This window comes from Neolamprologus brichardi, chromosome 14 (assembly GCF_056152115.1).
Source record: "Neolamprologus brichardi isolate AB-2024 chromosome 14, ASM5615211v1, whole genome shotgun sequence".
Taxonomy (NCBI): Eukaryota; Metazoa; Chordata; class Actinopteri; order Cichliformes; family Cichlidae; genus Neolamprologus; species Neolamprologus brichardi.
In genome coordinates, this window is record NC_142117.1 from 34916527 (window position 1) to 34933491 (window position 16965).

The 16965-nt window shown below is 41.6% G+C and overlaps 1 protein-coding gene across 1 annotated transcript; it reads right to left on the reverse strand.

Moving 5' to 3' along the window:
- Window positions 1–64: 64 nt before the first annotated feature.
- ckmb (creatine kinase, muscle b) lies at window positions 65–5997 on the reverse strand. Its single transcript, XM_006805182.3, has 9 exons — window positions 5868–5997; window positions 4311–4423; window positions 4002–4098; window positions 3443–3597; window positions 2072–2204; window positions 1796–1967; window positions 1229–1352; window positions 939–1128; window positions 65–636 (listed from the first exon to the last, which is right to left on the reverse strand). The coding sequence occupies exons 2-9, from the start codon at window positions 4401–4403 to the stop codon at window positions 458–460; spliced, it is 1143 nt and encodes a 380-aa protein (XP_006805245.1). The 5' UTR covers window positions 4404–4423; window positions 5868–5997; the 3' UTR covers window positions 65–457.
- Window positions 5998–16965: the final 10968 nt, after the last annotated feature.

The following is a 16965-nucleotide window of genomic DNA, read 5'->3' on the forward strand; positions in this document are numbered from 1 at the left end:
CCAGTGAAATTAATGTTCTCTTCTCAGGAGATCTCATAAAGAAAAGATGACATAACCAGGAAGCTTGATTGTCACATGGGGCATCATTTAATAGTCCATTATATTGTACAACCAAAAAAAATTCCTTTGGTGTGCTTGTACATAGCCACGGTCAGACTATGCATGGATTGATCCCAGGATGTTACCGAGATGATGGGAAGAGAGATGGTTAGAGTTAGAAGAAACCAAAGACAGAGGATGAGAGGATGAGAGGAGTAATGATGGCAGAAATAAGTAAGAAAGGAAGGAGGATAAAGAGAAGTGGAGTGTCTGTTGACGGAAAGAAGAAAGCAGAAAGTAGCCAGTTGGCCGAAACCAGTAAAATAACTTTACAACAAGGCTACCGCTTCATTTTTTTATAAAATAAAAAAACAAAACAAACTCCGACAGTCATTCGATCGTGGGATGTCTGTCCACTTTACTTCTGGGCGGGGATCATGCCATCAATGGACTCTCCCTTCTCAAGCTTCTTCTCCATCTCAACCATCAGCTTGACGCCATCGACCACCAGCTGGACCTGGTCCACCTCAGAGGAGCCCAGACGGTCAGCGTTGGAGATGTCGAACACACCGCCCACGGAGGCTGTGTCCACACCGCCTGTGTCAAAAGATGAGGACAATAAGAACAAGAAGGGTCAAGAGGAGGCGTAGGGGGAGGAGGAGTTACCCTTTAGCCACTGGCGTAGTACATCCCATCAGCAAAGACAACTATTCCCTTTTATCAGCTTGTTTCAGACGCACAGCTGGATGACGTGAAATTAAAGGCTCATTCCCACATCAAGTAATTTTACTGGAACAGACACACACATCATCCGTCCCAAGAAAGTGACACTGAGGTGGTTGTTTGTACACTAAATGCTTAATATGTCTGTTTATAGCTTCAAAAGCATTTTTCCGCACCTGTGCCACGCTTCTGCAGACGCAGCCTGGTCAGGATCTCCTCAAACTTGGCGTGTGTGCTGAGCTTGGGCAGCTTGACGTGCACGCCACCACGCAGGCCGGTTCCCAGGTTAGAGGGGCAGGTCAGGATGTAGCCCAGATGCTCGTTCCACATGAAGCCGTGGTTGTGCTTCTTGAAGATCTCCTCAATCTGAACGGTGAAGAGTAAGAAATTATTCATCCTACGGTTGTTTAAGAGCCCAGCGAGTCCAAAAAAGGAAACCATAGAGAGTCCTATTTGTGAGTATTACCTTCTGCAGGCCGACACAGAAGCGTCTGAAGACCTCCTTCATGTTGCCTCCCTTCTGCATGGAGATGACACGCAGGTGATCCTCCTCGTTCACCCAGACCAGGAAGGTCTTGTTGTCGTTGTGCCTAGAGGAATAAAACCCAGCTCAGTTTTATTTGATTTACTGGCAACAAGCAGCACTTCTTAAAGAAATCTGTGCCACACTTGTAGGCTTTCTCTCTATATTCAACCAATAAATTGTTAAGTTGACCTTGAAGATCTCTGTGGATGTAGTCAAATGACTTACATCCTTTAAAAATTCTTTAAAGGATGTAAGTTTAAACTGCAGCTTCAGCAAACATGAGACGCTTTAAGAGATGTTTAAAAGAGGAAATAATTGGTGTTTTCTTCATATTATGCAGACAGATGGTAATGATGTCAAAGATTTGCCGAGGAAGGGCAGATGGGAGAATTTCTCTCAGATGTTTCTAATGTGTTTGTGTTTTCATAAACGGAGAAAGCACGTAATTATCTTCAGATTTATTGGTTCAGATTGATTTATTGGTTCAGATTTATTTCTGTTTCTCACCAGATGCCTCTGGCGTCAGGCCAGTCGCGGGCCATACCGGCGCAGGTCAGCAGGGGGGACACAGGCTTGTCAAACAGGAAGTGATCAGCGATCAGCTGCTCCTGCTCGGCATCAGTCATGCCATCCAGGGGGTAGTACTTTCCCTTGAACTCACCCTCCAGGCTGGCCAGTGCTGAGGAAGGAAGGTGTGCGGCACAAAGATGTCAGTGTGTGAATAAAATCCTGAGTTTTATAAACATGTGGGTTATTCTTATAGGTTTGACATTTAGCGTTTACCCTCGATGGACAGATTCTGGATGGCTCTGCGCTCTCCACGGCTGTTGTGGGGGGGCAGGGTGAATCCCTTGATGCTGCGACCAGTACGGACACGGCTGGAGAGCACATAGTTGGGGTCCAGGTCATCACCACCCTGGAACACAACGCAGACATTATAATTATGTTATAGTATATATTTTGATTTCATTTCTATAATAAATGAATGTGTCTTTCATTGACAAACTCAAAGAAATGAAATGTGGACCCACATTTTGAGTGATGTGGAAGTTAACTTCTAAGTTAGTCCAGTTTAAGTACATCAGCTTTAACACAGTTTAGGGAATGAATGTGACTAGGCTGGTGTAAATGTGGAATATTGAACAACAGAGATGGGCAGTAACGCGGTACTTGTAACGCGTTACTGTAATCCGATTACTTTTTTCAAGTAACGAGTAAAGTAAGGGATTACTATTGCAAAAACGGTAATTGGATTACCGTTACTTTCCCGTAGGAACGCTGCGTTACTAAAACCATGATTTTTTGCGAGAATGTCTCATGACAGTGACGTAAGCGAGTGCGACGTTTGTGAAAACAGCTGTGTGCAGAGCAACAATGTTTAATATATCGAGTGCGGGAGAGAGTATGAGCGTGCAGCGTTTAAAGCGTGGAAGTACTGACCTTACGGTGAGTTTGATTCCATAAAAATTAGTGTCCGTTGTGCGTGGGAAGAAAACTTCTTTTTACAGCGAAAAAAACCCCTAAACTTCCGTGCAAACGCCGAGTGCGCTATGACGTAATGGGAAAGTCACAGAGAAACTCGCGGATTCTTCCACTGACCGCTGCGGCACACCTGCACCAAGGTAAACCTCCGCCCACCTGCTTTACAGGTGAAAATAGAGCAAAAGGACCGCTGAGTCTTTGACTTTATTTATTTTCTGCTGTGTTTTACTTGCATCTATTTGAAAGACTGAGTGTAAACACAAAAAATATTTTATTTTATGTGCTGGAATGTGCAGAAAATAGGTTTAAATATTAAACAAATTTCTTCCAGTCAGAGAATGGTGCATATAATTAAATTTTACTTGATGCATAAAGTTAAAAGATTAAAACTAATAAAACAAGTTTTAAAAAGGGACTTTTCCATTTGATTACATTTTGTATGATGGATTATGTAGAAAAAGTAGAATTGGGCTGAAAGATCTATCGCTTTATCATCTATTCAGGTTGTAAATCGTGTTTTTAAAAAGTAACTAAGTAACTAAGTAATTAATTACTTTTGAAAATAAGTAATCAGTAAAGTAACGGGATTACTTTTTGGGGGAAGTAATCAGTAATTAGTTACTGATTACTTTTTTCAAGTAACTTGACCAACACTGTTGAACAACTCTTCACCTTCAGGTTCTCGAAGTTCAGGTCGGTCTTGTGCTTGTCGGTGGGCTTGTATCCACCATGACGGTCGGAGATGATTGGGTCCAGCAGGTCCTTGAAGACCTCATAGGACTCCTCATCACCAGCAACGCAGCCCACAGTCATGATGAAGGGGTGACCTTGGGACAAGAAGGAGAGTAGGAAAGATTTTAACCATGCTGTATATCAAATAAAGTAGCAGTAAAATAAAAAGTATACAGGAAATGTCTTCACTCTTAATCTTTGTCCGTTTGGTCAAATTCATTAACACAACCAGCCTGATGAGCAGATGTTGACGAGTCTGAATGTTGTGCTGTGTTGTTGTACAGGTGTGAACTTCTTCAATCTTACAGTCTGGCTAACACCACCCGTATTAAAAGTAAACAAAAATTTAAATGCATTTGAAAATTAAGGGAATCGTTCCTGAACCGGCAACAAAAATGTCAAATAAAAGTAAAACCTATAATGTCAGTAACCTAATCACGTATTTGGTTACAGGTTGTGCTACAGTTATTCATGTCTCCTGTTTGCCTTTGCTTCTTACCAGGGTTGTCGACACCGGTCTGGATGACGTCATCCACGGTGAAGCCGCTGGGGGTGGACTTGCTTCTCAGCTTGTCGTAGATCTCCTTGCTCAGCACCTACAGCAGATAACACATGCAGGTCAGCCATGTGACTCACCTGTCTTTACCGGGAAATCTAAGAGATCCCGAAAGAAGTAATCACAGCATTTTTCTGACACGCATCTTCACAAAACCCTGAATCGTGTCTCGTTGAAACTAAATAGCATCTGAGCCCATGTGTGTGGCAGTAAAGTGTCCATGTTTAGACCGTGTCAGAGCAGGGTTTGTACCTTGGCCATGTGGTTATTGTGCTGGGTCAGATCGGGGTACTCGTCGTCCCTCGAGAACTTCATTTTGTAGTCGTTGTGGCAGTTCTTCGTCATGGCTGCGATTCTTACTCCACCTGACAGGAGACGGGGGAAAGAGGACAGTGTGCTGTTTTAATTATTTAGGCGGGATCATGCAATGTTTCCCTTATCAGAATAATATGACAGAAGCATCCATGAAAAAATGTGTTTAATTAATTCACCAGTTATCACTTGATGTCCATCTGGTGTGATTATGTAAGAAAAGAAGAGGCTAACAGAGCAGTGAACACCCGTCTATGAGTCTTCATCCTGTCCGTCTTCCTCTTTGATCTTTTATTGATCTTTTATTTTTTACTTTTTAACTTCTCCCTTCTGTCTTCTTCACGTCCCCCCCCCCCCCCCCTTTGTCAGCTGTGCTCTTCCCCCTGCTCTTCCTTTCTCTCTGACGTCCCACCACCTGTCTCCCCCTCACAAACATTATTAATAGCATAGTCATGCCCCCTCCTCCACTGCACCCGTCCCACCTCAAGCTCATAACGATGAATGGCTTTCTCTCCTATCTCACTCAATTCAGCGTAACGTCAGCTTCCAAGGGAGGCGAAAGCCTGCATGGAGTAGTTTTCCACAGACGTAATTCAGCTTTTAAAATAGCTTTAACAAAATGAAAACAGCAGAAAATATTAATTCTCAGAAATAAATGAGGTTCGCAGTTTTATTTTTCTATGCTCTATGATCTGTTTTGTTTATTTCATTTAATTCCTTTTTAGCTGAGAAAAAGCAGTAAGAAAGAAGAAAACTACTTTGGTCACAATAACCTTTTTAACTTCTGCAGTTTAGGAATCTGAAAAGGCAACCGGCGCTGCAGCTTCAAAATCAATCAGGTTGTTGTCAAGAATAAATATGCAACTCCTCCTCACTTCTGTCTTTTTCTGTTTGCTGTCAGTGTCTCTTTCCTTGAGGCAGCTCAGTTGGTGGAGGTGCATTAAACTGATGATGACACCTGGTGCAGCGAAAAGGTCAAAGCCTGCATGCCTCACAGACGGCTGTGCAAGTTCCATGACTATATCAAGCGCTCCTAAACTATTCAAAGACATACCTCAAGCCAGTGCTGCAGGCGTCAGCAACAGATGACAGATAGACGCAACTGCTGGCGCGACACTACAGCACTACAAATGGATATGCCCTCAACCCCACACTGCTGCTCACATCCAAGAATGTCCCGTCTTTCAAAGAAATGCCTACGTTTCAGGCTACAGTGTGCATCGGTAGAAGAGTGATTAAAGTTTATTTTAGTAGCTTCCGTGCCAGAAAAAACGTTTCACAAAAATCCAAGACAGAAATGCAGAGGGGGAGTACGTTTTCACGGCTCGGTGTTCGCCAGCGGTGCGGAACCATTCAGTTTTCTGGTTGCCCTCTCAGACCAATTTTGTTCTCAAAAGGTTTGATCCATATTTAAATGGGAAAAACATCAGAATATTTCCCTTTCATTTACCAAAAAGTCAAACTGAAACATTGCATTCAGGTTTTTTTTTCTTTTACCTGCTTAGGAGAAAAGAAAGAAGTAACAGATCCCGGGATCAGATCCTATCCACCAAATATAGGGGTCGCCCAGCTCTACCAGGTGATGGACTAAAGTATTTATACTCAGACCTCTGCTGCTATTGGCTGACTGGACTTGGGGTCACCTCATTTGATTGGGCAGAGAGGGTTTTCTGTGCCCGGCTGAGTTTCTAAAAGGCAAGAACCGAGATCACACAACACTGGAGACAAGGGACAGACAAGGCAACAGCTGCAGCGGGAGGTCCAACCCTTCACCTTCTGTCTGCATGTAACTGTTTTATAGCAGCCTGCAGGAAAACACAGGGTTATCTGGACATATCTGTGTATTATATGCATGCAAAGCAGAGAAATTGTGTCCACATGTTCCAAGTTATTTAACCTGGTTACAGAGGAACTGTAATTGAATTTAGATAAAAGGTACAAATGTCAAAATCCCAAAGTCATGCAAAAGAATATATGTATCTAGCGTTTAGTAAGATACTGTGAAATACTAATTTAGAAGAACATTTGCCTCATCTGTTGTTTTATTTTTTATGTTTAACATTTTTTTATGTTAACCAGTCCTTAAAAATATATCTTGTTTTGTAAACAGTAATAAAAAAGGGGAGGGGAAGAGTGGGAGGAGGAAATTCCTTAGTTCAACCCTTAACCCGTGAAGCTTTTAATCTGGTTTGACTTGTTACAGTAAGAGTGGGAGACTCTGATGGGCATTTGAACCCTGCTTTCGTGTTTCATAAGTGTTCTCGCAGCAGAGTGACCAGAGTTCTCCCTGTTATCACATTTAGCAGCTAAAATAACCACTTTGTCTTGGATTACATCACCGTAATATCCTGGATTACAGATTGGATTTCACTGAGCTGTGGCCCTCTCATCGAACAATTTGCTAAGTGGAGGAGTCTCCTTGTGTGACTTTTAGATATGGGGTAAAGCTCCCTGTGTGATGTAGGGATGCATAGTGACAGGCTGTGCAAACTCAAAACATTTGGCAAGTCAGAGAAGAGAAAACCTGAATGCCTCTTTGCATGTTTGTCTCTGAAGATGTGAGAAGTTAAGCGTCTGTCTGCTTCCTGTTCTCTCCTCTGGATTTTAACCAGTTCCACTCAGTATCCTGTCTCGTGTGGTTCAGATTGCTCAGGTCCTGCTCTGTTATGTACAAGCGCCAGCATCATTACCCTCCCAGCAGTAATATGATAAACCTGGGTAATCTACACGTAGACAGATGCTAAATCATCCACATCATGTGACAGAAAGTAGACATTGTGGGGCGGGGCTGAGAGGCGCTGTGACGCAAATGGCAGTCTCGCGTAAGATCCAGGTTTCGCCAAAGCACAGCAATAACTGAGATTACGCCACATTTCATATCTCACATATTTCTATGCATTCATATCAAGAGATGGATTACAATTATCCCTTCAATCTCACCAAATAAACCTCTTATCTTCTCAACTAAATGAATACTGTGGCACTGATGGGAATAGAAATTGGTGCAATAAGTCAATCATTTGTAACAGATAAGTGCAAAAAGAAAAGCTGGGAATTTTAGCACAAAAGAAGGAGATTGTACAAAGCTGCAGAACCAGTTTGGAATCAGCATGATTACATGTTAGCAGGAACACCGACCCTGCATCTGACAATGATCGCAGCTCTGCTGACGTCTCTGAGACTGTGGCAGTCATAGCTCACGTTCCTTCCTCTAAACTCTTTTTGGCTGCAGCTTTAACTGTTCACAGAAATGACTTGTAGCATACTTGTAAGTATGTCACTTGTACCATGGTTGCTTAAGCGTAAGCATGCAGTGTGTTCCAGCCTGCAGGACAAATGTTGACCTGCCGTCAGAGCTCACAGCCCGCCTGTGGACATCCATCTTCCCAGTGAACTAACCGGACACTGTGTGCTGTATATAAATGTTAATAAGTGTAATTTAATGTGTGATACTTGCAGTCTTCTTGTCTGTGTTCTTATTCTCTTTGAAGAATCGGACATTGCTGGCTGGGTTTTAGAAGACGAGTAGATTATGTATACATCTCTAGCATTACTTTCTTTGACCTCCATGTTTTAGAAGCAGCTCTTGTTGTCTTGAGAGAGGTTCCTGTAGCAAACTGAGATTTACAAATCACTTATAAGTGTTAACTACCCTTGTCTGTGTAGTTAGAAGTGATACCTGTCGGATGAAAGCGACAGCTTTTTGTTCTACCTTTGCATCAAGCTGATGTCAGCTCGGCACAGATTTCCTTATATGGTCTTCTTGGGCACTGTGTCTTTGGAAGTGGAAGTGAGCAAAGTAGGTCACCTTTAACTTGTGCTTCTGAAGTCGTTGTGAGTAGCAGTGAATGCACGGTAGAGCTCAGAGTGTGGAGCATTTAAATCCGTTTATTTTGTAGCAGAACAAGTTTGACATTCAAACCTGTAGAGAAAACAAAACCAAAGACAAAACAAAAGACGTTTCCGTTTAGTATCCGTCACAGGGACGTCATACTGTGTTCAGGTTAAACGCTCCACCGGTCATTTAAATGCCCAGTTTCCTAAAAATTTGCTATCACTTGAATATAAATGGATCATCTGTGATTTAGTGTACTTTCACAGTCAGTGTGGAACAACTTTTGTCTTCGCACAACACGTTTCTGCACATTTGTGGCTTCAGATTTCTGCAAGAGTGTTGTGTTCATGAGTGCAGGACTTTAGAGCGTCACCCTGAGTCTCTGCTCCTTTGCTCTAAATCAATACTCGGGCTCCAGTTTCACAGCTGTGGCCTGACCATCCACAGACATGGCTTTCCAAATTAGTCTTCCCCTCATGTCGCTGCATGTTGCTCGCCCGCTGTTAACACGCGCTGGCATGAATGTGCACCCACTTATTACCATAACAACCAGTAACAGTCAGTGTGTGCTCTTTAATATAAACAGCGACACTCATGCATAGCTTTTAATTAGTCAGCAAACAAATAAATGTATCCCCTACATACCTCTAACATGAAAAACAAAGGTATCCCCGTTCATATCTGATTTAATTGCATGAATAATATAATATCTAGCATCCCATAACTGGTCTCTAAACTCTATTTCACATTTTAATGTGCAGTTTTAACCTCCACTGCACCCTTTCAACACAAATCCGCGTCAATAAAACTCAAAGGTCAGACTGACTGACGTGTGATATCTGCTGTGTGTGTGTCTTCAGCCCATTCAGATCGGTTAGTTCTGTAGCTTGTTTGCCACTGAGGCACAGCTCCAGCATCCCAGTTTAGACTGTCACCCTATCCCCCAGCACTCGCCCATACTGCACTCTCCGCCCTCCAACACATCCCCAGAACCATGCAGCTGCCTTGGGGGAAACGGGCACCAAGGACAGTTATGTAAACCAGGAACACTGTGTGACTCGTTTGTAATGATTTTCATCTGAAACTCAGAAGCACTTACATATGTGCTCACATATTGACGTGAGCACATAACCCAAGTTTGTTCGTTTTTTTTCCCCTGATGTTAAAGCGATGTGTTGTTAAAAGGTTTGTACATCAGCTCTGACACTCATGAAGCAACAGGATAAAATAGTCTGCACAGATTCAGTTTGTGTGTGTGCAAACGTGTGCATGCATAGTTGCATAACTTATTATAATCAGTTACAACAGGCTTATATTTTTGCTTTGTTTTAGACTAACACTTAAAAGTTTACTTATTAAAAGTAAACATTTTTAACATCCATCCATCTGAAACTGGACTGAACTGAAAATAAAATAAAAAATAATTAAAAAGAAAACACTCAATATAACAGCTGTGGGCGAAGCATTCATACAAACATGCAAGATCTCATAACAATCAAGGATGTGGCCTTTACCATTATGTTGATGTATCTGTTAGCGCTGCATGTTTATTTGTGCTTTTGAGCAGTTATGCTTCCTGATTCCCAGATATTGTTTTGAGCATAAAGGCAGGAGACACGGAGTATTTCATAAACTCTGTTTGGGTCGGCTTCAGCGTGATAGTAGATTCTTATTCACAGCAAAGGCTTCAGGGAGCAGCTGAGGGCTACATGCATTCACACCTTCACACATGGGTGTTGCCAGGAACAGCTGGCAGCCGAGGCCACCGATGGCATCCCCTGATGCATGTTTGTGATATTTCTTTCTATGTTATTAAGCAACTTACAGCTTCTTAATTTGCTGTTGTGGTACTTGTATTCAGAGAAGCGAGATAAATAAAACCCAGAGGATTTAAAGTTTGTGACGCTTCAAAGGCGTGGTGTTGTTTCAAACTTAACCTGAAACAAAATCACCTCTTAATCCCTGGGATAACTTCATTAAGTCTCTCATGAAAGATATTAGTAATCTTAGGAAGTGGCAGCAGCCAGGATTCGGGATGCTCGTGCCTTCTTAGCTTCTGATCTGGACTAACAAGTCCTGAGCCAGAGGAGCAAGAAATTATGTTAGCAGTTTGCAGCGCCTGCAAATAGACTCGGGCATTTGTAAGACAACTCTGTGGACCTGTGTGGATCGTGTGAAGGTTAAGGCTGTTACACAGTGGAAAGTGCCGGGCTCACTGAAGAAGAATGATGTGTATGTATGTTTTAGTTTAGGGTGAAACACTGATGAGGACAACAAGATGTGCACTGAAGAAAAATAACTGCCTTTTCTTTATCTAGGTGCACTTAGGTTAGTTTAAAAAGTTCTGCAGGTGAGTAATGTCACCTTCCGAGGTGTGTGTTATGTTCACATAAAATTCACTTTTAATTTAATTTAATTTCTATAATCTTAGTTTAGCTCTTTTTTAAAATAAACTGAAAAAACTAAAGTACAGAATGTTAGGAGATGAGATCTTAGTTTTTTCTTTTATCCTTGTGTCCAGTGACTGCACACTTACAGGAACACTGGCTTTATTAACATTTGAAGAGCAGCACTGAACAGGCACTGATCATTACAGAAGTTGCATTCATGGTGGCCTGTTTAATACGCTGTCCTACAAAAATAAAATAAAAACATTAGAAACTATCTGACACATTTAGATGAATTCAAGTCTGAACACAACATGAGTGGAAAAAATCATCACAATCACAAAGAAAATATTTTTCTTGAAATAACTGTGATGAATTTTTACACATCAGTGCAGAAATGTTTCATAATTGAAAAACAAAAGTAGAGATGCTGAACTAAACTAAAACTAATAAAATGCAGAAAACGCAATAAATTCCATTTTCAATTCATTTAAATTTTATTTATATAGCGCCAAATCATAACAACAGTCACCTCAATGTGCTTTATGTTGTAAGGTAGAGCCTACAATAATACATACAGAGAAAAACCCAACAATCATATGACCCCTTATGAGCAAGCACTTTGGCGACAGTGGGAAGGAAAAACTCCCTTTTAACAGGAAGAAACCTCCGGCAGAACCAGGCTCAGGGAGGGGCGGGGCCATCTGCCGTGTCCAGTTGGGGTGAGAGAAGTAAAGGTAAATACATTTTGAATCAAGTAAAAATGTATTAAACTTAATAAAGTCAAATGCACTAACTTACTCGCAGTAAGGACAGGATTTGCATTTAGCATTTGAATGTATGGTTGGTTGAAATTAGAACATTTTTCAGAAAGTTCTTCCTGATTTTAAAAGCGACTCCTCTGTGTTTGTAAATCAAAGTCTGTCCAGATGTTTGGAAGTGTGAATCCTAATAGTACAACCTGACACTGTGGCTAATGTATTAAATATATGTCTTTGTATTTTCATTTTATTTAACAGTAGAAAGTAAAAGATTTCCTTCTTAAACTTTATACACAGGAAAATAAAACCTGAAAAATTATGTAAGTCACTGCTATCAGGGGTTGAATGTGCCCTCGTGCAGCATCACCAGTTCTCAGAGCGTGTTTGTCAGTCTAGTGTCCGTATTCAGTGATCAGTAAGTGATATCAAAACCAACAGAGAATGGACATAGAGCAGGGAGATTTATTGAAGAATGACAGGAAGATGATGAGCCATCACTGCAGCATCACTTTTTTGTTCTGTGTGTGCCCGAGGAACACAGTGGGAGGGGTTTTTCTGAATACAACATCATGCAACTAGTTTATACGCTTTTCAGATCCCAGTTTGTGACTGTCTGTGATCTTGGTGTGAATCCTGTGGAGGCTGTGGAGGTGAAGCTTCAGTGAAACACGAGCTGCTCGTGAGGGGAGCTCGAGGGTGATCCGTGGAGGTCTATCTTTAGCCCTGCCCGACCGGCCCTCGGATCTCCAGTGCCAGTTCTCCTGATTGAATTGCACTGACTCAGCCGTAAGTCACGCGTTCCCTCGCTCTGTTCATTCATTCGCCGTCAGTTGAGTCGACAGAGAAGAAGACGGTTTAACAGACACACACCAGGAACAGTTAATATTTAACAGAGTTTTGTTGTGAAAGGCATTCACAGTATTTATTATTCATAATTTTCCTTTCATCTTCACATGTGTGACTTTATTTACTATCATGAACCTGCAAAGGCTTTTTAGGCACCTGCATGTCATTTTTTTTAGCCATGCCAGCAGCGCAGGGATAGCCCTGTTGGGTGAGCAGGCCACCTCTTTGGTTCACACCTGCTTCATGGATTGCAGTAAAACTTGATATTCAGAAGATGAATCATGTTGACCTTGATGATCTTGTCCTTTACATTTCATCTGCCCAGCTCTTTGGTTTCCAACTAAATGAAACGTATTTCTGCCCAGTGCTTACTGGCAAACACAAATTATACAACCATACTAAAATGAGATGAGGAATATAGCCTCAACATGCCCTCAGTGTAGAGCGAGCAGATCTGACACATATGTTCTGGCCTTGCCCACGATCATCTCCCTTATGGTTAAGAATTTTTAAAATTTTCAAAGACAATTCGAACATTATTCAAAACATGGATGTTGTTTCTGAGTCAGGAAATTGATGCTAATTTCAAGGTTCAAGGTTCTTTATTTGTCACATGCACAGTTATACAAGTATAACACACAGTGAAATGTAACCTGACACGCTCCTCGACATGTGCAAAAATGGGGGGGGGGGCGGAATTTAAAGTGCTCTAAAGCTGCATTTTTAAAGGCCATCAGGGGGCGACACATGTGGTTCCTAAAAGACTTCCTATAGCAATCTCTGAGAGAACAAAGCTCTGCCCTGACCTTCGTTCACGCTGAGACTGAAGAAGTCACTTGGATGAGTGACGAAATGTTTCTCCCACTGAAAACGCTACGTCCAGATGGACAGAACCTTTTGGTACTTTTATGGTCTGAGTAGCAACAACTTTTCCTGAGGGGGACAATAAAGTATATTGTATGGTATTGAATTACTTTTTTCATTTTTGCTATGTCCTGCTGGGAAAATCCCCATGAACCTGCACTATTTCAGATGACCAGCAGGGGGCAATCGCTGTGGCTGCAAAAGAACAAAGAAGTCCGTAGGAAAACAACTCTACTGCCCTAATTGGAGTTGAATGTATGTTATCTTTTATGTACAGACACCAAATACCTGTGGAATATCTGCATGCTGAACTTTTTTTCTTAGTCTACCCCCGATCATTTATTTCTCATTTTAAATCAGCAGTGTTGGCCAGACCGCTGTAACATTTAAACTGTGTGTGTGTGTGTGTGTGTGTGTGTGTGTGTGTGTGTGTGTGTGTGTGTGTGTGTCCGTTGCATAATTCTTTGAGCATGCTCGTTTACATAATGAATCCCTGAAGTGATTTAATGTGTATCCTTGTCCATGACTGTGCATGCAAACAGGGTGCAGGGACTTCCTTCCTGTCAGCTGCTAGTTGGATCGCCAGCATAAAATACCAGCACCTTTGTAATCCCAGTTTAGATGTTATACTCTGTCAGTTTCTCATCTATCTCGCCTTTGCACCCAACCCCACCCCCCCGCAAAAAAAAGAAAATAGCATTCAAAAAATATTCAGACATTTCTTGTCTTGTGTCGCAGTCACAGGCGACTCCATATCTGTCATACATGTGATATTTAGCATGTTATGTGTTTGTTAAGAAAGTGTAGAAAAATAATTATTAATAATAATAATTGCAGAGTTTTAATGTTGGTATTTTTAGTGTTGAGGCTGTAGTGCTGCTAATGTGTCCTCAGAGCCGGTCACAGTGAGGTGACAGCAAAATGAAATGATATAGGATATCCAGTCATGAAAGTAAAGTGTGTCACATTAGAGATGTGTGCGTATGAGTATGTTTGAAGATTAAGCCCCTCAATAAAAAAGCTTTCGTTGGCATTATATTAAATGATTTAATAAATACAAAGTGTTCAGACATGCCAATTAGAAATGGAACACTTTGCAGAACATTAAAGAAATAAGGCAATGAGTAAAAACTGCTGCCTTAAAGCTGCCATGACTTTACGTTTCGCTGACTCAGCAGCCAGTGTTGGGAAGGTTACTTTTAAAATGTATTCCATTACAGAATACAGAATACATGCCCCAAAATGTATTTTGTAACGTATTCCGTTACGTTACTCAATGAGAGTAACGTATTCTGAATACTTTGGATTACTTAATATATTATCATGCTGTTTATAACTACATGAATGTACTATTGCTGTGATTTATTACTGTTACTGAAGGTCCGCGGCTCCGAACCGTAGTAAAGGGACCTCTGGCTAATACGGTGGGTTCTGTGTCGGGCTCGTAGCTGAAAACTAGCTTTACTTTGTTGTCTGGGTCAACTTTGCTAGCGAGAGACAGAGAGAGGCGTTGAAAGGCTGCTCCAACGGAACTTATTGTTTTTGGAGGAAAACACGAACACGGTGTACAGTCGAGTCTTAATAGCTTACTTACAGCTGGGCTCGTCAGGCACTCTTCTTGGCTGCAGTGGTTATTATTATATTTACATGCTTCCAGCTCCCGTTTTTGCTCGATGACAGCTCGTACTTTTCCTTTTTCTCCCTCCCTCGCTCACAGACACATAACGGGTATGGCAGTCCATTCTCCCTGCAGCACGGACTACACTGCCTATGATGCTACATTCTTTAGAGCTACACCTGTAGCATTCTGCCTGTTAGCTTAGCACAACAACAACAACAGGCGCTCTCTCACCCAGGAAACACGCAGAGAGAGAGCATCACCCTGTAACCATGGCAACCGTAACGCTGCCGCCTGGAACAACAGAACGTAGCTGTCAAACAAAACCCAAACAGTCCTGACCCGCCACAATATGAAACAGGGAAGTACCGCCGTGTAATCCATTTATTTCAACTGTATTCAACTGTATTCTAAATACCACCTTTTTAAACGGTAACTGTAACGGAATACAGTTACTCATATTTTGTATTTTAAATACGTAACGGCGGTACATGTATTCCATTACTCCCCAACACTGTCAGCAGCCAAGTCTTAACACATTATTATGAAGGTCATTTTGGTTTATAGAAAGATCTAGAGGGCTGAACTGATTCGGTGGGGCTTAACCTTTGCAGTGCTTGTCCCCACAGGTCCTCAGTGTATAGTTTTAAGGTAACACCAGCGGTTCCAGTGCAGTTACAGTCAGAGAACAGTTAATATTCATACGCTAAGCCATGAACCAAGGAGAGAAAATTAACCAACCATCAGCTGTCACGGGGCAAGAAGCAGGCTACAAACTGGAAAGGCCACCAGTCTATCACAGGTCTAACACAGAGACCATTCACACCTACAGCTGATTTAACCTAACATGCATGTCTTTGAACAGCCATGGGGAAAAGATGCATAAAGGCTCCAATCACCTGGTGGAGTCAAGCCCAGGACCTTCTTCCTGGGAAGAAACTGTGCTACCCACCAAACCACCATGCTGCCCTGAAAATAAAGCAATCATTTTCATTGTTTCTCAAGTATATACTTTAAAATTATTGCTTTGTTTTCAGTTATTGGAGGACCTTTGTAATAAAAGTATATTATTAATACAAACTGCTGCATTTGACTTCTTTCTTTTCACGCTTGTCTGGGCACTTACAAATGTGAAAATATATGGCCTAATAAAAAGATTCACTTTCCCACAATCCTTCTCTACCTCTGCTGCTCCAGATGTGCATGACTAAGCCCATTAGGTCCTCCTGTGAGTTATGGTAAATCTAAGTGACAATCTACAGTTTGAATTACACAGTAAAAGACACTTAAACGTCTCAGTCTGACTCCTCCATCAGCTGGTGGGCGGCAGATCTTTACTGATTCAGTCTCAGAGGCAGGACAGCTTTGCTCTTTATTATTGTGTTTAAGGCTGAGTGGAACTTTCTAAAGACCAAAATAGTGTCGATCATTAAGGCCATTGTGTAACTCCTCTGAGGGATTTCTTTGGTCTCTGGAGGGCGACTTTAAAGGTTGATCACTCTTCTAAACAGCTGTGGTTATATACATGTAACTCATCATCAACATCCATTAATTTATCAGCATTCGCTTTATTTATCATTATATGTTACTGTGGTTATTCTTGTATTGTTTTGTGATATTATGGTTAAGTTTAGCTGTGCTGCCTGCAGATGATCAGCTGTAAACAGTCTGCATACATCATTTCCACCTTGACAAACGTGGTTTAAAGTCCATAACTAATAAAATCAATTAATTTTAGTAAATTTCCAGTCTTTGCTGTTCCTCTGAGGCTGATGCCAGGATGCACTGCAGACTTCAGTGATTACTGGGCTTCCTGTATTAAAGTTTATTTCTTTATCACAGCTGCACATAATACTGAACCTAAAGTTATGTTAGGAGCCAGTGATGTTAGTAAAACTATTTTAATTAATTCAGGAACTGACTAGCTCTACTTTAAGACACATGACCTGCGTTTACCTGCAAAATGTCAGCGAAAGACAAACAAAGAGACTGCTTCTAGTTATTCTCACCCAGTCTGTCTTTGCTCCTGTAAACAAGGGTGTGTGAATTTTACATTGTCTCACACTTCCCTCTACACACACAGACCCACACATACACACTTTTCAGATCCTGTTTGTTTGCTGTTGTCTGTTGTTAAGCTGCTGAGCCGCAGCCCCGGTGACTCCCATTAGACCTGCTGTAATGCTCATTTGACTTTAATAAGACTAATGCTGGTTCAACAGTGACCTCTAGGTCTCTCTCTCACACACAGGCACACGCACAGACCACCCAGTTAATCTGACTG